The 25,519-nt window shown below is 40.1% G+C and overlaps 1 protein-coding gene across 1 annotated transcript; it reads right to left on the bottom strand.

The window, feature by feature from the left end:
* Positions 1 to 21,896: 21,896 nt before the first annotated feature.
* Positions 21,897 to 22,856, bottom strand: LOC113054659 (olfactory receptor 19-like). The gene has a single exon (XM_026220350.1). It carries the CDS (start codon positions 22,854 to 22,856, stop codon positions 21,897 to 21,899), a length of 960 nt encoding a protein of 319 aa, XP_026076135.1.
* Between the last annotated feature and the right edge of the window lie 2,663 nt (positions 22,857 to 25,519).

Raw genomic sequence — 25,519 nt, forward strand, 5'->3', positions numbered from 1 at the left:
GTACAACTTTACTCTGCATGTATATATTAGAGTTGGGCATAGATTAATTTTTTTTAATCTAGATTAATCTCACTGTCATATTTAAATTAATCTAGATTAAAATGGCTCATTCAAATTCTGCCGAAGGCATTCGGAATATGTGTGCTACCCAAATAAAATTGACAAACTAGGTGGTGCATTAGAAAAGGGGCTCATCTCCTTGTTTTCAAAATGCATCACAAAGTGTTTGAAAAAGCTGTAAACTAATTCCACATTGCACAAGGTGCAAACAACCTTACGCCTGTTTCACACCAATGTTTAAGTTTTTTTCAGTTTTGCAGGTGACAAGGTACGGAAACCAAATAATTAAATTAAAAATAGCACTGGATAGTCTTCAATGTAAAAATGAAATATACAATCAAACCTACATTCACCTTCAACATTTCTCACATTATTAAAGTTTTGCTATATATATAAAAAAAATATATCTGGTGTCTGAATAATTTTTGGTTTGACTGTTAAAACTACAAAGTAATTCAGTCAAGAGCAGTGAGTGATTTTCATTTTCATTTTCTTGGATTAACATTACAGCAGCCAGTAGCTAATTTAGGCGCGGTCACTTTAAGAGACGATGAACGCATCCAATATAATACACATCCCATTTTTTCCCCTCAACTGTTTACTTTCACTTAAGAAATAACTGACAGTTTTTTCAAGCATAATTTCCAAGGTGGATTTTTTGACATATTTTGTATGTATTTGTCGGCACAAGAGCAAAAATAAGAAATTTGATGTTCAAGTGAGACACCTTTCTCTGCGTGAGCCCCGAACACCAGAACACCGCGAGTACTGAATTGGGCTCTTTTACATCTTTTTGTTTGTTCAAACAGAGAGAGCGCGCGCACGTGAGGGAGAGAGAGCGAGGGAGAGAGAGCGCGGGAGAGAGAGAGAGCGCGCGGGAGAGAGAGAGGGCGAGCCCCGGCCACACGCTCCCCATCTTCAAACGCGAGGGCTGTCTGCGCTCTCTCCCTCATGCATATTAATCAATTGACACGATGGTGTCGATGTTTAAATCATTTAAAATGAGAATGTAAGTGTGCTCACCGCATTTTTGTTTGTAAGAAAAAAATGTATTTCATATCGCAGAAAAATAAAATAATCGCAATGTCATTTTTTCCCAATATCGTGCAGCCCTTATATTTATATATATCTTTACAAGCACAATTTTAGCTGGAATTTTTCTTAGACAAAATTGCTTTAAGCGCTTATACAGTCAGAGTTTCTGCATTTTTCTACATTTTTATAGTTAAACTCCATGCATGCGAAAGAGCTGTTGGATCTCAGTCTGCTCTGGATGCCTACATCATTACCGACCCACAGTACTGCATCTCACCCACAGCGGAGGCGCTGAGAAGCAGAAGAGGGGTACGTTGGGAGGTATCTGGGCTAGGCTAATGGCTAACCCACACCAGCCAGCTATCCCCACCATCGTACTAGCTATTGAGAGTGAAGAGTCACGTGCCGATTTGGGCGGGGTCTGAGCCGGTCGGCCATTATGGCAGGATACGCTATCGGTTGCCAGGAGCAATGCCTTCAGAACTTCACAGAGGCACGACTAAACATTCCAGAGCTCTTTAATTTTTGCGCATTTATTATTTTGGCGGAACATAGACGGATCTACGAATACGAGAAAAAAAAAAAGAAAAAGGAAGAAAGTAAAGCAATTTGGGGTGCTCCGATCACGATGCGCATCTAGAGAAGATGCGCAAATCCACTTCATTTTCAGCGTTTTTTGGCGCATCTTCTCGGTTAACAACGGCTCAGTGTAGTAACAGCTGCTCTATGTGAAATCACGCACCTGATGGAATTAACCACTGATTAGAGAACCGGCTTTACTGACGAGATGCGCATAACGATCGGAGCACCCCAAATTGCTTTACTTTCTTCCTTTTTTTTTTTCATCTCTCCCAGCTCCAAGAACAGGATCAAGGCACTAAATGAACTGTACCAGCACATCAGTGAGCAGCAGACAACCCAGCCTGATGCTTTTCTCATCTTAGTTGGGGATTTAAACCACGACCATGATCTCCCCAAAATACACCCACAAATTGACTTTACAACATGGGGTAACAACACTCCACACGCTTACTCCACACAGAGAGGAACTTACAAGGCTCTCCCCCACCTTGGTGCCTCAGACCATATCATTGTCATGATAAATCCTGCATACAGACCGCTCGTTAAAGTCAACAAACCAGTTCAAAACAAATACAAGTGTGTCCGGAAGGGTCATCAGAGGCTCTTCAAGACTGTTTTGACAGCACTAACTGCAATATGTTTAAGCAGGCTGCCACATACAATAACACCACATATCTCCAAGAGTACACCGAGACGGTCACCACCTACATCACCTAGAAGTGTATTGATGATGAAACAGTCAAACATACAAACAATTATGGACTACTAAAATCCCCCAGCTTGGATCTGTCACAGCACAATCTCCCCAACTATTGCAACTCACTTGAAGAAGTTAAAGCAAATGGAAACACCATATACTATGCAGCAATCATCCTTAATTGAAGAAATGTGGCAAAACATCTCACGAGAGAACCTCATATTATTAAATTCGAAAGTGTTTTCCATATTTGGATCAACATTTGTGAACGCACATTTTCTGCAATATCGTGCGTCAGGTCATGCTCCCGTTCGCGTCTTACAGACTGCATCTTAAAGCCTCTTATACTTTCTGCCACCCCGAGTCCGCTATGGACCGCTAGGCAGGCATGATGTAAACATCGCCATCGGAGAGTGTGTACCGAGGCTCTGAGCAGACGACCGCGCGGACAGGTGCACGTGGTCAGTACTCTTCAAAAGCACAATTGCACATGTTCAGGCAGTGTGAAGAAGCCCATTGCCAATCGAACCAATCAGGCCGGGCTCGGGCTTGTGTGGTAAATGAGCGGTCAAGTAATGGGTTTCGATTAGCATGAGAAAGATGCGAAAATGTATGCTGATTAGTTGAAATGGAGGCTTGCCTCTGATGATTACATTTTGGTAGCACCAGCATCTAAAGCAAAGTCTGAGGTTTGGAAAAGTTTTGACCTGTTTATAATGAGAATGACAACGCACCATCAGTGAGGACAGGAACGCGCTGAAGACATCTACAGTGGATTCAATCATTTTCCTCCACAAAAACATGTAGACCTAGCCTAATCTTGGTGAGTAAATGTTTTTCAAATAATAACTAAATATTATTTGAGTCTTAAATGCATAATGTAGACAGAGTAGGCTATATAAGCTAATGTTGGCATTCTTTATGTCAGCTGCTATGGCGAAGCAAATCCAGCCGAGCTTTTATCTTAATTCATTTAGTTATTGCCAAATACGCATCTTAATTTAGACTTGTTTTTATTGGTACGTCGGCCTATTTATATACTAAATGAGCCTATACCTAGGGCTATTTATAGAGTGCTGAGATGTTACGATGTTACAGAGGACTGATTTTATTTATTTGTTCAAACTTCCAAGTGACCTATTACGTTAGTCTTGTATAAATTATGTTAAAACATGTATATATGACTCATTCCTGACAAAAGGCAAAAAAGCTGTGTGCGTGCTTACATTTAAATAATGTCGGGCTGTAAATGGGTTCGGGCTTTTAAAAAGCTGTCAATCTACTTGTCGGACTCGGGCCGAAATCTGTTGGCTTAACTTTTAAGGCCCGATTACAGCTCTAATAGAAAATCGAATTGAAATTGAATCGATTTGAGATCTTGTGAATCGAAATTGAATCGATCTGGAACATCTGAATCGATACCCAGCCCTACATTCCAGTCCTGCTGTCTCTATCCAGCTTCAATGACTAAAGTCCAGTTGCACTTACTTCTATTTTCATGAAGTGCTTTGAACGGCTAGTCATGCACCATATCAGGTCTACCCGCCCCTTTCCCAGGACCCCTTCCAGTTTGCATATCGGTCCAACCACTCGACTGATGATGCCATTGCCATCCACTCAGCACTCACATTTTTTCTAGAGAAAAAAGGATTAATACGTCAGTATGCTGCTCATAGACTACAGTTCAGCATTCAACACAATCATCCCTCAACAGCTCATTCACAAGCTGGGAGAAGATGAAGGAGATTGTTGTTGACTTCAGGAGAGTGCACACTCAACATGTTCCTCTGACCATCAATGGTGCAACTGTGGAGAGAGTGAGCAGCACCAAGTTCCTGGGTGTGCACATCACAGAGGACCTCTCCTGGACCGACATCACCGTAGCACTGCCCAAGAAAGCACAACAGCATCTCCACTTCCTCTGTAAACCGAGAAGTGCCAGAGCCCCGGCCCCCATCATATGCACCTTTTACAGAGGCACTATAGAGAGCATCCTGACTAGTCACAAATGTCACAAAAGGAGTGTTTTTGGTTGCCAGGGCAAGACAACCCTGCACAGATTACCAAAAGAGAAACAGCATTAAGGGACCAGTGGATGGAGTTTATTTTTACAGAGCATCAACGGAGTTGTGCAAGTGTTTGTGTTTGTTCCCTGCATTTCGAAGATGCTTGTTTTACAAACAAGGCCCAGTTTGACGACGGATTTGCGTATCGTTTATTTCTTAAGGATGATGCAATCCCAACGAAAAAGGGTCACGATCGTGTGTTGGAACTGCAGGCGGTGAGTAAAACTGCTTAAAATATCTCTGCCTCCTTGTTAGTGCGTCCGCCTCCCATCGGAGACCCAGGTTCGAGCCCCGCTCGGAGCGAGTCGTTGCTGCTGCTGCTCTCGTTCAGTTTCAGCCTCGGGATCTGATTCTGGATCATAAATAAACGGCTGAATCTGAATGTTAGCCATGGTTTATTTTGGATGATGGTTTTTTCCTCAAGGTAATGTCAGAGCCGTTAAATATGTTTTTCAATGGCTCTGGGTAATGTCAAAGCTTCCAAACGCTCTCAACGCAAAAGCCTACTGGCGCTCGTGATTCTTTAGCACTGCCCACACGTCACGCCTCCAGTCGGTCGTGTTTTTCCCGGGAAAAATCGGTACAGACTATCTTTCTCTTATGAATATAATAAGACTAAAGACTTTTTGGAGTTATGAAGGATGCAGTACTACTCCATAGGTACTCAAGATGAACAGGATATTGAGTGAAAACGAGCATTTCACCCCCCTTTTAACTGACTCATAAAGCATACAATGGCTCACAACCTCCCGAGTGTCAGAACTCGCACTATGTACACTTGGCCTTAAGCCAAATAGCCCAACTGTTAAACAAGTCAGACTCTGGTTTTTGGAAACTGAGTGTATAATCCAGGGTTATTTTGCTCAGGCAGACTGGGAGGTGTATAAAGTTACAACCATATTGGATGATTCTTCCATCAGCATAAAGGAGTATGCAGAATGTGCGAATGGGTACATCAGTACTTGTGTAACCCCCTAAAACTCAGGGGGTACTTCAGGGATTTCTGAGCTAATTGAAAATATCACTTTTCTAAGTTCGTTCTAGGAGCTTTGGGGTATTTTTTTTCCTTTTAAACCAAAATCTCAATTTAAATGAACAACTGAAATATCACGTGGAAAATATAAAACAAAGCCACAGACAAGAATTCGATTATATTCACTCTCCAAAAAAAAAATAATTGAGCTTGATAACAATATAATTATAACCCAAGGAAACTGATTTCAAGTTTGGAAAGAAAGAAAAAAAAAAGTTTCAGTCCAAATGTAGTGTGTAAACAACAACAAAAAAAAAAATCTCAGTCCTGTGTGATGTGTGGAAAAAATAAGAAGAAATGTCTCAGTCCTACCACTTCACGAGGAATAATATTCAGTTAATCAAGTACGAAGGAAAGAAGAGCTGATGAGTTGATGGAGTATGACGAAGAGAATTTGTCCCAGAGGAATCCACTCAGATGATTCAGGTCCAATTGTATCACCGAACATCAACAATATCAGAACACATAGATAATTCCTAGTAAGAGAGAGATCACATGTTTTTTTTGTTTTTTTTTTGAGCGCTAACAATACACTTTTACCTAAATCAGTTTAAGAGTTATAGGTGTATACATTTGCAAATTCACTCAACACAAACGCAAGCATTGCACACCTCATGCTCTCCTTGATTAGCAAAACTAGCTTTATGGTGCTATGCTTAGCTGCTCTAATCTTCACTCCCGATCACATGCACGATTTAACCACATTTTCTTAGACATGAATACATTCTGACTGGTTTTGCTCAAATAAAACAACATGACAACAACATATCTCGTTACAAAGAGAATACACTCACCAGAATGTCTCAGAAAACAGTCACTGAAAACAATGTGTTCAACTTCTCTTCCACAGTGTTTCAAGTTCAACCTCCCAACTGACATAAACAATAAATCAGTTATTCTTCTTCTTCTTCTTCTTCTTTTCAAGTTTAATGGCGGTTGGCAAACCAAACTTAAATGGTGCATTCCCGCCACCTACTGGATTGGAGTGTGGATAACGTTATGGTAGTAGTGACCTAAATCCTGTTACTTAAATGAGTGTCTTTTAAGAAATTAAATACTACTTCATATATTTTGAGTTGCTTTGGGCCATTACCTAATAATGCTTTGATAGAAAAATCTTCCATTTCCATTTCTCTTAATGCTTGAAATAATTTAAATCTTTCTCTTGCATAAGCCTCACATTTTAATAATACATGTTCTACTGTCTCCATATTTTCCGAACTACATTTTTCACAATACCCAGTCTGGTGTTTCCCAATCCTGACCAAACTTTGATTTAGTAGACAATGGCCTATGCGCATTTTTGAAATTATAACATCCATCCTCCTATTTCCAATGTTTCTTCTTTCAAAACCAACTGTTCCTTGTATGTTGTATAAATGTCGACCCTTATTTCCACTGTCCCACTCATTCTGCCATTTCTTTCTAACTTCCTTAGCTATTATACTTTTAATCTCAGTCTTACTCAACGCAATCTTGATATCAACTTCTTGAAATTTAATGGCCTGTTTGACTAATCTATCCACCTCCTCATTACCTGCCACCCCCATATGAGCCGGTATCCAAAGAAAATTAATAATGATTCCCAATTGTCTGGTTCTAAAAAGACTTTGCAATATTTCATAAATTAAGTCCTGTCTAGCTGTAGATATACCACTTGCTAGACTTTCAATTGCAGATAGAGAATCTGTGCATATAACTGAACTGATTGGTTGAACTTCTTCGACCCACTGTAATGCTAATATAATTGCTATTAATTCTGATGTAAATACTGAAATGTGATCTGATGTTCTTTTCAAAATGTTAACTTTAAATTGAGGTATAAATACTGCTGCAGATGTTATACCAGAATCCGGATCTTTTGAGCCATCCGTATATATCTGGATGGCACCAAAATACATATGATCTATATAATCTTGTATTTTTACGCTATCCAGGACATTCTCCTTATTATGTTTGTCTTTATGTAACTGGATATCAATAAATGGCATTGGAAAAAACCAAGGAGGAATTGCTGGCAGAACCACACAGCTGGCAATATTAACATCCTTAATCATTTCTCTTGCCTCCTCATTAATAAACCACCCAAAACTTGTAAATTTTTTATAGTTATATTCCCAACAGTCACTTAAAACATTTTTAACTGGATGATTTTCCGATTGACCTTTTATGTTTGCCCAGTATCTCATTCTTAACTTAATCCTTCTCATTCCTAGTGGCATTACTCCCGTCTCAACATTAAGTGATGAAACTGGTGATGATCTCATTGCTCCACAACATATCCTTAACGCTTGATTTTGAATTTTCTCAATCTTATCAAGTTGGGTTTTTGAGGCAGAACTATACACCATGCTACCATAATCTATAGTTGCTCCAATTAGTGCCACATAAATATTTTTGAGCGATTTCCGATATGCTCCCCATTCAGCTCCAGCTAGACATCTCATTATATTTATCACTTTTTTACATTTATCTATTATTTTCTGTATATGTACTCTGAAATTTAATTTTGAGTCCATCCATACTCCTAAAAACCTTACAACTAGTGTCTGCTCCAATGTTTCTCTATACATTTTAATATTTATAATAGGATTCTTCTTCTTTTTTGAAAAACAAATTACTTGTGTTTTTGCCATAGATATCCTAAAGCCCCATTTATTAGCCCAGTTTTCTATCAAGTTGACAGCATTTTGAACCTTTTCCTGTACAAACTTAACATTCCTACCTCTTTTCCATATTGCAGCATCATCAGCATAAATCAGTTATTCAAAAGACAATTCGCAATATAAAGGCTTATTGTAATCAGCATAGCCTAAATTACTCACTCGCCTTGCATTTTGTCCATGCGCGCTACTGCTCTGCACTCTCTCCCTTAAAGGGACAGTATCAGGTTTTAAAGAAGCATGACTAAGAACTAAAAACAATACAAAAATATCAAGGGTTACACTTGCACTGACAACATTGTGCCCACCGTACAAGTCAGAAAGATTTCAAGCCAAAAGCACATTTAGATCATCTAGTAAAGAGAATATACAGCAGCAAAATACAAACTGAGGAAGGACATTAAAGGGAGTTCAGGGAGAAGATTGAAAGCTTTTTATTCTACAGCTGATACAAGAACTTAAGGGAACAGGCCAAGATGTTATCCCAGTGTGGGCGCTCAGGGCATGTGCTACAGAGCTGTCTGGTGTTCTTACCTCTATTTTTAACCTGTCCTTTTAACCATTTGAGGCATATGATCACACCGGTGTGATCAGTCTTGGCTGGTCCCTGAAGCATATGATCACACCGGTGTAATTCGAACTTTCAGTGCGTCACGACATCAACTGCTGAATTTAAACCTGCTTTAGCGCTTTGACTGGTGCAGAGCCAGATTGGACATGCTGAGCGCTTGTCATATTATCACACATATTCAGTTTTTTCAACCATTTAATGCTTAAAGTTCCAGACATTTAAAGGTCCCGTTTTTTCACACTTTTTTGAAGCTTTGATTGTGTTTACAGTGTGCAATATAACATGTGTTCATGTTTTGCATATAAAAAAACAGTATTTTTCCCACAATTTACCTATCTGTATACAGCTGTTTTCACTGCCATAAAAACGGGCTGATGACTTCCTTGTTTTATAAAGTCCCTCCTTCAGAAATACTTAACGAGTTGGGATTGTGCCAGCAGTTCCTGTGTTGTGATTCGACAGCAGCTGAGCGCACGCTGCCCTCCTGGAAATGCGCGATTGGACTAGTTTTGAGAAGCAAGTGGGCAGGAGCATGTGCTGGAGATGTACTTATAATCACAGGAGCGTTTTTTTGGCACAGCCCTAACATCTAGTTAACAAAGCTAAACAGCATTGCCCATTGTGTAATAAGTTACAGAAACTTTAACGCACCAACTTAAATAATAAAATACACTTGTAGAACAAATAGGAAACTCCAAGGTACTCTCTTTAAGAAAAATTAAAAAGCCTTTATTTTATGGCTTGGTCATCATAAACCTTTAAAAACTCTGATGCGTTTCGGCATACAAGCCTTCGTCAGGGAGTCAACAGTTTCCGGAAGGACAAAGAGGCGCTTACAGGACAGATTGGCTGAACATAAATATGCGATTTGCACGGGCAGCATGAACTATCCTATGGCGAGACATTATGGGGAACACCACAATAGTGATCCATCGACTGTACAGATCTGTGGAATTGATCATATTCCATTGTCATTAAAGAGCCAGTAAGATGAAAATTCTAAGCTTCCTATCACTGTTTATAAGTCCTGTACATTAGGTTTAAATCCATCCAAGGTTAAAAAACATTGTCATTTTATCAAAATATAAATATTACCTAAATTCTCAGAGATCCCCAAACGGTTCGCGCAAAGCTGTTCAAAAGATTCAGTTTCCTTAAACCCCACCTTTCGGTAGCATACTGTGTTCTGATTGGTCAACTAACATAACCAGTTTGGATTGGTTGTTCCGCACACACCTCCACGGTAAACTATGCCTTAGCATTTGTTTGGGGTGAATTATGTCTTATTACTCTCATTGCGAAGCAAACAGTAAAATAAAAAGTTGAACAGCCTCGCTGCTTTTTTTTCTGTGTGGGTGTATTCAAGCCGCGCGCTTCAGTTTGAATTTGAATAGCTGGTTCAGCGCGGGGGCATGGTCACATTGGATATAATGAAGGGAGACATGAAAAACAGACATCGCGTTGTTTTCATATGGATTACTTTATCACAGAATATCTGTTAGCAGCACTTGTTTAGTTTTAAAGTAGACATGTCAAGCTTTCTATAGATATCTCTCTCATGTCTCTTCGTTGAGTATTCACAGAGTTACACTTCATTTAAATGACGTGACGATCAGCACAAACAAAGGCTGCAGACAGCACACATACTGATAAGATGCTCGGGAGAAAACAGACACATAACTTCATAATCATACTTTGCGTTGTGATTCGGAGATGCTCGTTGTTCTAAATAAAATTGGTAATGAACCATCTTTTATGGCCAAACGCTTTGAAAATCACGCTGTACTCTCCGAGATTAGAAAAGCAGTCATCAGTGAAAGGTGCTGTAGGGAACTTTTGTAAAAAAATATTTTTTACATTTGTGTTAAACCTGATATTATGTCCTGACAGTAGAATATGAGACAGATAATCTGTGAAAAAATCAAGCTCCTCTGGCTCCTCCCAGTGGTCCTATTGCCATTTGTAGAAAGTCATGCGCTCCCGGTAAAAAACAACCAATCAGAGCTGCGGTCCGCAACTTTGTTTGTGTTCAAAATGTAGAAAAATGAACATAATAAGCAAGTACACCATGAATCCATTTTCCAAAATGTGTTTTTAGCTTGTCCTGAATCACTAGGGTACACCTATAATAAGTGTTTATATTCTGACTATTTTAGATTGCTTCGGGGGGTACCGCGGCGGAGTAACCCAGTATCTTTGTGATTCTTCATAGACATAAACAGAGAGAAGTAGTTCCGGCTACAATGTTCTTCCGCAAGACGCAAGCAGTTCTGTATATTGACCGCTAGTGTCAGGATCTGGGTCTCGTTCTCTCTCGCTCTCTCGCTCTCTCTCTCACTTCAGTGCGCACACACCTGTTTGCGCTCTGTCTTCACCTGTTGCTCATCGCGAATCAGCGCTCTCGCTGCTTTGCTCTCTCACCTGTGTCTTGTCTTGTCTAATTACTCCAGTCTATTCTGGTGTTTGTTCTCTCTGTTCTGGGTCGGATTATTGTGTGAGCTATGCCGTTGTGTGATTGTCTACGATAACCTTGTCTTGTCCTGTCTTGTGTAGCAGCGTTCGCCTTAGTGTGCCCTGTATCCTGTCCCCAGCCGGGTAGAGCCATCTGGAGTTTCTCTCCACTCGAGTAGTCCTCCTCCTTTTCGAGTCCTGTTAGAGAGTTTTTGTTCTGCGCTGCCCCGCCTGGCAGAGGCTCTTCAGTTGAGTTTAAGGAGAGTGTTTTTTGTTCTATTTTTATGCCATCTACCTTTGGCTGTTTTTGTTATAATAAAGGACTGTAATTATTGAAGGCTACCTTTTGCGTTTGGATCTTCTGTACCTGCACCTGACAGAATAATCCGACCATAATGGATCCAGCGAAGGGGGAGTCGTTTTTTTCTGCTGTCGAGATCCAGGGAGTTATGCTGGGTCGTCACGAAGAGGAATTATCTGCTGCCAGGGGCGCAGTGGAGAGTTTGGCTGCACAGGTTAATGACCTGTCGTCTCGCCTTCTTCATACTCACCCAGTATCACCAGCCGCTCCGAGTCGCTCATCTCTTCCTTTACCCCGTGTGAACAATCCCCCATGTTATGCCGGTGAGCCGACCGAATGTAGAGCCTTTCTTACACAGTGCGAGGTGGCTTTGTCCCTGCAGCCTCAGACTTATGCGGAGGACCGTGCCAGCATCGCCTATGTAATTTCCCTGCTGACAGGGCACGCTCGGGAGTGGGGGACCTCCGTCTGGGAGGCTGGGTCTCCTTGTTGCCACCGCTTCAAACTATTTAAGGAGGAGATGATTAAGGTCTTCGACCAGTCAGTTTTTGGACGCGAAGCTTCACGCCTTCTCACCACTATCCGCCAGGGGAGGAGAACAGTGGCCGACTTCGCCATAGAGTTTCGCACCCTTTCCACCACATGTGTGTGGAACGAGCCTGCCTTGGTCGCACGTTTTCTGCAGGGTTTGAATGTGGATCTGCGGGAGGAACTTTACGCCTGCGGCGCACCGATTCAACTCGACCAATTGATTGAGCTGGCGATTCGTCTGGATAGATGCTTTGATGGTAGTGTACTGTCTAGAGTTCATCGTGTCACCGGTCCGGTGGGTCTCACTATCTCAGGAAACCATCAAGAGACTATATCTTTTTTAATTTTTCAGTCCCCCTATACCCCCATTGTGTTAGGACATCCCTGGTTAGTCCAGCATAATCCTCATATTGACTGGGTCAAGGGAACAGTCTTGTCTTGGAGTCTTTCTTGTCATGTTAATTGTTTAATGTCTGCCATCCCTGTCCCTTCCTCTGTTTCTGTTTTTCAGGAGTCCCGGAGTCCCGGAGGAGTACCATGATCTGCGGGCGGTTTTCAGTCGCTCCCGGGCCGTTTCCCTCCCACCTCTCCGGCCTTATGACTGTAGCATAGACCTCCTTCCCGGTACTACGCCTCCTCGCGGTAGATTGTATTCCCTCTCGGCGCCCGAACGAGAAGCTTTAGAGCGATACCTCTCCGAATCTCTCGACTCTGGGATTATTGTTCCCTCCTCCTCTCCTGCTGGTGCAGGTTTTTTCTTTGTGAAAAAGAGGGACAGGTCCTTGCGCCCTTGTATTGATTATCGAGGGTTGAACGACATTACGATCAAGAACCGTTATCCCTTGCCTCTTATGTCGGCAGCTTTTGAGATCTTGCAGGGCGCAAAGATCTTCACTAAATTAGACTTGCGCAACGCTTACCATCTTGTCCGCATTAAGCAGGGGGACGAATGGAAGACCGCGTTTAACACCCCCATTGGTCACTTTGAATATCGTGTTCTCCCGTTCGGGCTGATCAACGCTCCCGCTGTATTTCAGGCTTTGGTCAATGACGTCCTGCGGGACATGTTAAACATCTTTGTATTCGTGTATCTGGATGATATCCTCATTTTCTCACCCTCACTCGAGGTTCATGTTCAACACGTTCATCGGGTTTTACAACGATTACTAGAGAACCGTCTTTTTGTCAAGTCTGAAAAATGCGTGTTCCACTCTCGATCGGTCACTTTCCTGGGATCGGTGGTCTCGGCTGAGGGCATCAGCATGGATCCCGAGAAGGTGCGGGCAGTTCTCGATTGGCCCATTCCCGAGTCCCGAGTTGCGCTCCAGCGTTTTTTAGGTTTTGCTAATTTTTACAGACGGTTCATACGCAACTTTAGTCAAGTAGCCGCTCCACTATCAGCCCTCACCTCGACTAAATCTCAGTTTGTTTGGTCTGAGGTGGCGCAAGTGGCTTATGATCGACTCAAAAGATTATTCACCTCCGCGCCTATTTTAGTCACCCCGGACCCTGAAAGACAATTTATAGTCGAGGTTGACGCTTCCGACGTGGGAGTTGGGGCTATTCTTTCGCAACGTTCTTCCCTTGATGACAAGGTTCACCCTTGTGCCTTTTTTTCTCATAAAGAACCTTAAAGCCGATGCCCTCTCACGGCAGTTTGGTTCCTCAGAGGAGACTTCGACCAGGGAGGCGATTATTCCTCCGCACTGTGTGGTGGGAGCTGCCGTCTGGGGAGTGGAACAGACTGTTAAAAGAGCTCTATCTCTCGTAGACAGGCCCCCTCGTGCCCCGACGGGATGGTTATATGTCCCCGAGACAGCACGCTCTTCCGTTCTCCAGTGGGGTCACGCCTCTAAGTTAGTCGCTCATCCCGGGGTTAGGGGTACTTTAGCCGCTATTCCTCTGAGATTTTGGTGGCCCACTAGAATGAGGGACATACGCCGGTTTGTAGCTTCTTGTCCTGTCTGCGCTCAGACAAAGTCTAGCAACACCCCACCTGCAGGTCTCCTCCGACCTCTCCCCATCACGTCGCGCCCCTGGTCTCACATTGCTTTAGATTTCGTCACCGGTCTTCCATCATCCGCAGGCAACACGGTTATTCTTACTGTGGTCGATCGTTTTTCTAAGGCCGCGCATTTCATTCCGCTTCTTAAACTACCGTCTGCCCGAGAGACCGCCCAGATAATGGTTGATCATGTATTTAAGATTCACGGTCTACCCTCGGACGTTGTGTCGGACAGAGGACCGCAATTCGCCTTTTTTGTTCTGGAGGGAATTCTGCCGGCTGATTGGGGCTTCCCCCGCACACCTGTTTGCGCTCTGTCTTCACCTGTTGCTCATCGCAATCAGCGCTCTCGCTGCTTTGCGCTCTCACCTGTGTCTTGTCTTGTCTAATTACTCCAGTCTATTTCTGGCGTTTGTTCTCTCTGTTCTGGGTCGGATTATTGTGTGAGCTATGCCATTGTGTGATTGTCTACCATAACCTTGTCTTGTCCTGTCTTGTGTAGCAGCGTTCGCCTTAGTGTGCCCTGTCTCCTGTCCCCAGCCGGGAAGAGCCATCTGGAATTTCTCTCCACTCGAGTAGTCCTCCCACCTTTTGCGTTTGGATCTTCTGTACCTGCACCTGACAGCTAGAGCGTCAAAAGTTCCCTACTGCAGCTTGAAATGTTGTGAACACAACAAAAGGGATTTGTTGTACTGCTCTGGTATTGTGGTGAAAATGAATTTTAGCCATTAGTTTTTCTTATCTTCATTCTTTGGCAGTGAAAATAAAACAAACGGTCTCCTCGACATGATGCTCTCACACCAAACAGAGCATCTGTGTGGGGGGGTGGGGCAGGTCAGAGTTCCGTTTCTCCCAACACGGTAGGCAGAGATTATTATGCAAAGTGCTCCTAGTGACGTACATGTACTTTGGTGATGCATGTATTGTATGTAACCTTGGTGTGTAGCCACAAAAATCCTGTTCTATTGTGTGAAGACTTATAAGAAGGACTCTTGTTTTGGAAACTGTTGACTCCCTGACCAAGGCTTGTATGCTGAAACGCGACTGAGTTTTTAAAGGTTTATGATGACCAAGCCATAAAATAAAGGCTTTTTAATTTTTCTTAAAGATAGTGCCTTGGAGTTTCCTATTTGTTCTATATTATGATTATCCCATCCAAAGTGCACCTCAAGCTAACATTTTGAGTCCTGGAAGCGCCCCTTTATAGACATTTGTTGAATAAAATACACTTTAAAATACACCGGTTGCAGGGGCGCAGATGGGATTTTAAAACTGGGGGAGACCAAGCTGTCCAGCAGTCAAATTTTTTCAGTCCAGAAAAATCATCAGCTCAGTCATAGACGAGGTCTTTATTTTTTGTAAAAATTCAAAATAGCAAACTTTCTTATATTCTAGATTAATTGCACACAATCTGAAATATTTCAAAAATATTTTGTTTTAATTCTCATGGTTACGACTTACATCTTAAGAAAATAAAAAAAAATTCAGTATCTCAAAAAATTTTATATTCTATTTTGAGGTTGATTAGTTTGGTAAATTTTGAGTATAAATACAGTGTACCTCCTGGGCTAGTTTAGAACATGCAACCACAATTATGGGAAAGACTACTGACTTGACAGTTGTCCATAAGCCGATCATCAACAGAGCGTCAGCCTCAGAAGGTCATTGCTGAAAGGGCTGCTGTTCACAGAGTGCTGTATCAATATATATATTCCTCTATCAAAGCAACCTGGTCTTCAGTAACTCCTCAGCAGTGCCACAGACTGATCGCCTTCATGCCACGCCACACTGAAGCCCCAACCAAGTATTGAGTGCATAATTAAACATACTTTGGATTTTAATTTTTCTTTTTCTTAAAAAGTTTCCTACTTTTCATTTTTCTAAATTGTAAGTCACCATCAGAATTAAAACAAAAAAACTATTGAAATTTTTAAGTCAGAAATATTTTCAGTCTGTGAATCTAGAATATAAGAAAGTTTGCTTATTTGAATTAAATGACAAAAAATAAAGAACTTTTCCATGACATTCACATTTTTTTGAGATGCACCTGTATATGATCACTACGGTTACCGCTACAGGCACAATTGAGGCAGCTACCAGCTCTTCATAGGACCCCGGGGTCAGGAGTCATAGCAATACACACACAGAGAATGTAAACGTCAGTGGAAGTACCATCGTCATGTGTGTTTATTGACAACAGAACAGTGTGTAGTGATGTGAGAATGTGGGTAAAGTAATGGTTACACTATTATTGTGCTTCAGCCTGCATCTGCCCTGATTCTTTAGTACAAAACAAACACACCCATACCCCAACAGGACCTGCTACGGTGGCCGAGAGACATAAACATGCTGCAAATGACAAAAATAATCTTTGTGCGAATCCGGCATTAAACTGATTGAGATTGAGAAAGTTGTCCTCAGCAAAATGTGCTGCACATAGTTTTACATGTGGATTATAATTTTCGGGAACCGAGTTAAACATAAATTGTAATCATTGATTTCTAAGTACAGCGTCCCTGGGAAGGCCAAACAAAGATGATTGGACTCCGAGATGAAAATAACAGTGTTTCAGCAACATGGCAACAAACACAAACGCAGCTCTTCCTCTTCTCTGTCAGAGTGCAACAAGACCACGCCCCCTGTTTGTGTATTCATGTGGGCGGAGGTTAGTCAAAAAACTGTTTTAGTGACGTCATTACTGCAGGAAATAGAGGGATGTAGTCCAAATGGGTCATTTTTTGCAGGCGAATTCTGTTAAATAAAATATCTCGCTTGGCATTGAAGCTTTAGAATTTTACAGATATTATTTATACTCTTACAATAACATTACACAATAACTAAAGTTTAAAATATGCAGCAGAGAGCACCATTGAGTTACATTCAAACCGCTGTCCTAAAATAACTCGATTTGAAGCTGGTCAGTCAAACGGGACTCATTTTTATGTTATGTCTAATGAAGTAATGTTTACTTCAGATGTTATCTGCAGTGTTTACGGTCTTTTGGGGCAGGATAAGCGATATATTTAAATCGTGTAGGTGGGTGTGTCTGCTGCGCACTGACGACACAGGTAACTGATCAAACACACAAATTGCTTATTTCTTTATGAACAAAATTATTCAGGAATTATTAAATATGAACATATTAGTATCAAAAATGGATTTTAATATATAACAATGAATAATACAATTATGTTGTTAATATTGCTCTATAATGTTAATTTACTATCTGGGAAATAAAGCTTTGTATTTATTTCTTAAATCCGTACTATATATAGTCAGTTATTTCTCTGAATAAATTCAGATTTCAGAACGAACACTTTGTAGTTTATTATATCTGTTGAGGTCGTGTCCATCTGATGTTTATCATGTTCATGATGCTCACTACTGTAATGAACGTAGCTTTTTAATAAGTAGGGGAAATTCCCGACATTTAAAATATAACCGTTTACATGCCTAGGGTGTTCGCATTGTAATAATGTACAGAGATACTTCATATTTATAAACGCTGACTTGTTAGGTGATGTTTTCTCATTAAAATCATACAAATTCCTATTAATTCAATGAAACGTTTTCGCACACTAGGGATTACCAATATGGCGGCGCGGCAGCTTCACTTTAATGACGTCATGAGCAATCCAGTTCTATATTATAGATCAGTGGAGTAACTGTATTTCATTATAATTACATTTTAAATAAGGGGTAAACAGTTTACATTTACATCTGAAAAGTGTTTTAGATTATCAAAGTGATTACTTTTAATGTAATTACTGTGAATGCATTTGCATTCAGTTAACAGATCCATATGAATCATGCATGAAATAAAAGTTTATAAAGTTAAACGTTAGCTTTATGTGCTTTACAGATGAATTTGAAGTCTTTATTCATTTGAAATGTTCGAGAATAGATCATCTTTGGTGTGGTACCATGAGTTCATGATCCGAACTCGTGAACAGATGATTCTTTTGAGTCAATCTTCTAAAATTATCATTTATTTTGTTTAACAAAACAAGTGTGGAAACCAATGGTTCACAAAATGGATAGATCTGAGGTGTGTTTCCCAAAAGCTTTGTTAGCGAACTGTAGTTGCTAAATATTGAACTATAACAAAATTGTTTGTGACTGTGGGAAACAAGCCTGTGAAGCCAGGAAACATTCTGTCAGCACGTTTATAATTGTTATTTGAGCTCAGTCAGTGTTTTCATGTCGGGGTCAGCGTTCAGTGTTGTTGTTTGTTAAATATTGCTTATTACTTATAAAGCCCTGAATGGTTTAGCACCTCAGTATTTGAGTTAGCTCCTTTTACATTATAATCCTCTACGTCCGCTACGTTCTCAAAACTTGATTATACCTAGAATATCAAAATCAACTGCGGGCTGCAGATCCTTTTTCCTATTTGGCGCCTAAACTCTGGAATAACCTACCTAACATTGTTCGGGAGGCAGACACACTCTTGCAGTTTAAATCTAGATTAAAGACCCATCTCTTTAACCTGTCGTACACTTAACATACTAAAATGCTTTTAATATCCAAATCCATTAAAGGGGGGGTGAAATGCTCGTTTTCACTCAATATCCTGTTAATCTTGAGTACCTATAGAGTAGTACTACTACTGGAGGCGTGGCGTGTGGGCGGAGCTAAAGAATCACGAGCGCCAGTAGGCTTTTGCGTTGAGAGCGTTTGGAAGCTGAGGAAAAAAAACAACCAAAACAAACCATGGCTAACAGTCAGATTCAGCGTATATTTATAATCCAGAATCAGATCCAGAGGCTGAAATTTAACAAGAGCAGCCTCAGCAACGACGTCTCTATGTGGTATGTACTTAAACTGTATATATTTGCTTAGCGGTTTTGGAAAATGACTAAGTTCCACTTTGTCGTCTTTTTTTTTTTTTTTTTTAAGCTGTACATGTGGAAAGTGCAGTTTGATGACAACATCGCATGTTGTTTACTTGATGTGCTTACACACCGATAGTTAAGTTAACAACACAGAGATATTTGAAGCAGTTTTACTCACCGCCTGCTGTTCCAACACACGATCGTGACCCTTTTTCGTTGGGATTGCATTATCCTTAAGAAATAAACGATGTGCAAATCCGGCGTCAAACTGGGCCCTGTTTGTAAAACAAGCATCTTCGAAATGCAGGGTAACAAACACAAACACTTGCACAACTCCGTTGATGCTCTGTAAAAATAAACTCCATCCACTGGTCCCTTAATGCTGTTTCTCTTTTGGTAATCTGTGCAGGGTTGTCTTGCCCTGGCAACCAAAAACACTCCTTTTGTGACATTCCGCGACGCTCTCGCTCTGGTCAGTGGATGTCTCGTCTCTGCTCTGCTATACGGGAGCGCGCGCTCTTCCGGCAGACATGCCCGTACGACCCATATAAGGAAATTCCGCTCCATCTAACTTCACACAGAGCCATACTCGAAAAAAACTTTCCGAAACTTGTGACAAACCGGAAGGAGTATTTTTGGAACAGAAATACTCCTTCAAACGTACAACTTAATTTTTGAAACTTTGTCCATGTTTAGCATGGGAATCCAACTCTTTAACAGTGTAAAAAACTCAGTATGCATGAAATAGCATTTCACCTCCCCTTTAAAGGATTTTTAGGCTGCTTTAATTAGGTAAACCGGAAACGGGAACACTTCCCATACCACCCAATGTACTTGCTACATCATTAGAAGAATGGCATCTAAGCTAATATTTGTCTGTTTCTCTCTTGTTCCGAGGTCACCGTAGCCACCAGATCCAGTCTGTATCCAGATCAGAGGGTCACTGCAGTCACCCGGATCCAGTACGTATCCAGACCAGATCGTGGATCGGCACCTAGAAAGGACCTCTACATCCCTGAAAGACAGTGGAGACCAGGACAACTAGAGCCCCAGATACAGATCCCCTGTAAAGACCTTGTCTCAGATGACCACCGGGACAAGACCACAGGAAACAGATGATTCTTCTGCACAATCTGACTTTGCTGCAGCCTGGAATTTAACTGCTGGTTTCGTCTGGTCAGAGGAGAACTGGCCCCACAACTGAGCCTGGTTTCTCCCAAGGTTTTTTTCTCCATTCTGTCACCGATGGAGTTTCGGTTCCTTGCCTCTGTCGCCTCTGGCTTGCTTAGTTGGGGTCACTTCATCTACAGCGATAACGTTGACTTGATTGCAAATAAATGCAAAGAAACTATTTAAACTGAACAGAGATGACATAACTGAATTCAATGATGAACTGCCTTTAACTGTCATTTGCATTATTGTCACTGTTTTCCTAATGAAAGTTGTTCAGTTGCTTTGACGCAATGTATTTTGTTTAAAGCAAATAAAGGTGATTCGACTTGACTTGACTTTGGTGTGCAGTGTCTAAATTTAATACCAGCTGTTGCCAGTCATCCTCACAATAAGCCTATTATATACATATATATATATATATATATATATATATATATATATATATATATAGGCCTGTATACATTTTGTGACTGGCCGGTTATTAACTGCACTGGTTTTCTTATTTGAAGACCAATTGATTTGAAGCGTCAGTTATTATTAAATCTGGACAGGGAAAGCATTTTGTTAGGCTACCCATACTAGCTACAGCGTGATCAGTCACACGAAAGTCATCAGAATAAATACTGGCTCAGTGTGACCAAGGCAATATTTTAAAACATTAAACTGAGCATAAACATACCATGAACAGAGAGACATTCTCTTACTGAGATGTGTATCCTATTTTAAAAAATCTGCATCTCTATCAGGAACTGCTAAATTGAGATTCCAGTTTTTTTACTGGCATAGTAAAAATAAAAGGCTTTACAAAGCATTGACAGCGTGTCGAACCAATGGTGTTGAGCATTACCAAATTCAGAGGCTACAATTCATGGTTTTCAGTCACTTGACTGTCTCAAAGACCTGTTGGGCAAAACATCTATAGAACTGCAGCAAAAGCTTGTCAATTTTCCATTTGTTTCCAATCCACAAATATTAAGATCTTTTAATGACTGGACTTAAATATTCAAATTAGGGATTTACATCAAATTAAGGAATTTAGGAACGACCACAAATGACTTTAAGTATGGCAGTTTAATATATCTTGGGATGCTACAGGAAAGATGCATTTGTGTAAATAAGTTCCTTGTTTAAAACCTTTCCTCGATATGATCATTAATGAATCAGCATTTGATGCAATGGCTGAATGAATGGCCTACTAACTCACTCATAAGACACTTACTTTATAAGGATAGTCACTTGCCTACATCTACTGGTGTAACAATGTTACCCTGCACTGAAGTCACCGAAAAATACTCACTACTAACACACAGACCATTCCTTAATAACAGGTAAGCCATATTAGTTATATAAAACATTATTAACTGAACAATAATATTCGATGAACAATATACATCATAAAAAGTTCTCACAGTGAGAAACAGACAAGCAAACAATGCAATATTTAAGTTAAATAAAAATAAATATGTATGAAACTAAGCAATCAGACAAAATGATTTAATCAGTAACAAATGACAGATAAGACCGCCTATTAGAAATATCCAAAATTAATTATGTCTCATGCAGTGCTTGAAGAGAAAAAAATAAGAAGTCCAGGCACATGTTTCATGATTAACCACTATGCAGTCATCACAGCAAATTTTCAAATAGCCACTATCATCATAAATAAACTGCAGATTTGAGGTTTAAACAACTACTTTCTCACCTGAAAATACAATTACATTCCGTGACACAACAACAGTAGCATTTAAAAAATTTAGTATTTTTTTTTTTTTTACCATGACCACACACTGGGAGAAATGCTGGATGTCTAGAACACACATGATAAGCACAGTCCAAGTGCTGATACTGGATCAAATCACAAGTATCAGTGTTATTAAATTGGGAAAAAGAGGTCTATTTATGAGATGGGTATATGAATTGTCGTTTAAGAAGTCTTTTCACAGACACCATGAACTCCTCTGTCATGAATGTGTAGATTATAGGGTTAAGCATTGGAGGAAGTGCAGTGGTTAGAGAAAGATTAATGATCCTTGTGTTAGTGTTAATAAAGGGCCAAAACGCATATGTAAGAGTGATGGGTACATAAAATATAGCCACTAATATTAAATGAGCAGAACATGTCTTTGTGGCTCTCTGACGGTCTTGTGGAGTTGTGATTTTGAACAATGTCACAGCTATGCATGTATATGAAAAGATAATAAAAAATACTGGAAACCCAAGGATGATTGCTGGGAACAAATTGGCTATCACAGAACTCGGGAAATTGTTGTTACAGGCAGAACGATATATAGGCCCATGATCACAGTAGAAACTGTTAACAGTGACTATAAATTTGCAGAAAGAAAGTCGGCTCATGAAATTTACTCCAATAATTGTAAGTAACAGTACTAGTGTCCACGAAGCACCAATTATAACAAGCATTGATACGTGGGTCACAATCATATGATACCTCAGTGGTAATGAAATAGCTACTAATCTGTCAAAAGACAAAATAGTGAGAGTAAGTGACTGCATTGCAAGAAATAACAAAACAGAGAACATATTGGACATGCACAATCCATATGGTATCAACTGATTCCCAAACAAAAACGTGTCCAGTAGTTGAGGGATTGCAGCTGTACTCTCACTAATGTCGGTCAAAGATAAATTAAAGACAGCTAAATACTTAGGAGTGTGAAGATTTCGATCCATAATGATAACAAACATGAGGCAAGAATTTCCAAGCACAGTAATAATGTACACAAAAAACAGAAATATATAATAGTATCTCATGTGAGGAATGCCAGAAAAACCACTGATGTAGAAATAAGACGGGAGAGAAATATTCCTGTTTTCGGTTAATTCAAGATTCATGAACATTTCATTCACTGATTCGGTATTCATGTTGTCTGGGAAGAAAAGCACAAACTGATTTATATTAAATATAGCAACAACTACTACATTATAGTTAAGATTTTCAATTGGAACCTAACCAAAAAGCCCAAACTTACAAGCATATTCGATTTCTAAAAACATATTTTAACATGAATGCAATGGTATAAAAAACTAAATCTCATATTGTAAAATTAAACGCAAATGTTATATATAATACACAAGATTTCAAGAGAATGCTAAAACGCAATTAACGTACAGTATGATATACCCATAGAATTGTGGAGAGCTGCTCAATGGGGCCCTGGAAAGCTCAGGCTTATACAAGCACACAGCCCTGTAAAAAGACCCCTGACCTGTTACATACTGAACTATATTTGCAGCTGATTATGATATGAATGCCAGGCCTCTCTGGAATTGTCAACTGACCAATCATGATGATATGATTAGCTGTCTACATAACATTCATCAGCTAATCTATAGAGAGGAGAAACTGACACTGTGAAGGATGGCCTTCGCCATCAAAAAGTATGGAAATTATATATTATTTTACAAATAAGTCAGGTTTCCTACCTTTTAAGTTTTATTGCAGTAAATTATATACAGTGTTCTGTGGCTATATGTCAAATTGTGTACATTTATATTACCAATGACAGTCATCAGCTGTTTATTATTAAACAGTTTGTTTATTCATAATATGTTGTGTCTGTTCTGTTATCTTAAGTTAAATTAGTCTGTATGTAAGATGATTTCTTTAGCTAAGGAAAAGCCATTCATTGAATGTGTGTGCATTGAGAATCTGTAGTAATCAACAAGTGTTGCATCACCTAATTATGAAGTGTCTTCCAAAGGATAATGAGAAATATGTTAATTACCCTGTAAATAGCACTGTTTGCGCTCAGGTAAATCTGTGGAGAGGTTCATACAGAGCCTGAGAGATTTCAGTCTCGAAGCTCATTAGTGTAAACAAGGGAAAAACAAGTGAACTGTGACATGCAATGTACCCACAAGAAAACAGATACAGAGGGGGCAGAGGTCACATAGAACATAATATTAATTTTTTAAAAAATGAATGAAAAAATGACCAGTTAAGAATCATAATGGGGACACTAAAACAGTTTAATTTTACAGAAACATTAAAATATTTTGGGGAAATGTCTACAAAATGTAACAAACATGACAACTTGACAGCTTGCCTCAATAAATATACAAAGAAATTGTTATTCCATAAAATTACAACATAACATTTTGACGACATGCTCCCTAACCAGACAATAAAAAAAGACTGTCATAGACTGTGGAAACTTAACACTAGACTTCCAACAACTTGGGCTAAGAGCTTGTCCACCCTTCCTCCAGACTCTAGGACCTTGGTTTCCAAATGAAATAGAAAACTTGCTTTCATCTGAAAAGAGGACTTTGGACTACTGGGCAACAGTCCAGTTCTTCTTCTCCTTAGCCCAGCTAAGACGCCTCTGACGTCTGTGGTTCAGGAGTGGCTTAACAAAAGATATACAGCAACTGTAGCCAAATTCCTTGACAGGTCTGTGTGTGGTGGCTCTTGATGCCTTGACCCCAGCCTCAGTCCATTCCTCATGAAGTTCACTCAAATTCTTGAATTGATTTTGCTTGACAATCCTGCGGTTCTCTCGGTTGGTTGTGCTCCTTTTTCTTCCAAAGATTTTCCTTCCACTCAACACTCTGTTAACATGCTTGGATACAGCACTCTGTGAACAGCCAGCTTCTTTGGCAATGAATATTTGTGGCTTACCCTCCTTGTGAAGGGTGTCAATGATTGTCTTCTGGACAACTGTCAGATCAGCAGTCTTCCCCATAATTGTGTAGCCTAGAACTAAACCGAGAGACCATTTTGAAGGCTCAGGAAACCTTTGCAGGTGTTTTGAGTTGATTAGCTGATTGGCATGTCACAATATTCTAATTTGTTAAGAATTGGTGGGTGTTTTTGTTGAATGTGAGCCAAAACTATCACAATTAAAAGAAGCAAAGACTTAAATATCTTTAGTCTGTGTGCATTGAATTTATTTAACACACAAGTTTGAAGTTGAATTACTGAAATAAATGAACTTTTCCACGATATTCTAATTTATTAAGATGCACCTGTATATTCAAACTTTCTGAGTTTTCATAACCTTGCAGTTATAGATGCTGTCTGCATCTTTTTGCCATTCTCCTTCACAAAAGCTTTATTTCTATCCACATGTGAGTACATTAATGCCCAATCCCAAATCTATTTTATACCCCTTACCCTACCCTCCACTTACCCCTTACCCTCGTCCCTTGAAACAGAGTGTCAAGGGGTAGGGGTGAAAATATTGCCCTAAGAATTGGGACACCACTACTATGCCATCACACATCATCATTCGTCTAGCTCCTACAATATACACATATACTGGTGTGCAGTTGTACATTAGAGCCTTTAATTATTGTTCTGTATTAATGCACTGAATACTGACACACACACATGAATATCGGAAATCGCGTAGCTCACACATCCAGGAGAAAAACTTGTCAACGCTGCCCCACGACTTTTATTAAATGCAGTTTAAATACTGAATCACTAAATTATATTTTCCAGCAGCGAGAGGATAAAATCGCTGTTTTTAAGTAGACTCACTCTAAAAAGA

The sequence above is a fragment of the Carassius auratus genome, chromosome 35, assembly GCF_003368295.1.
Source record: "Carassius auratus strain Wakin chromosome 35, ASM336829v1, whole genome shotgun sequence".
In the NCBI taxonomy this organism is placed as follows: domain Eukaryota; kingdom Metazoa; phylum Chordata; class Actinopteri; order Cypriniformes; family Cyprinidae; genus Carassius; species Carassius auratus.

Coding starts and splice junctions, on each gene's coding strand:
- LOC113054659 (XM_026220350.1), bottom strand. CDS start 22,856: ATGAATCTTGAATTAACCGAAAACAGGAATATTTCTCTCCCGTCTTAT.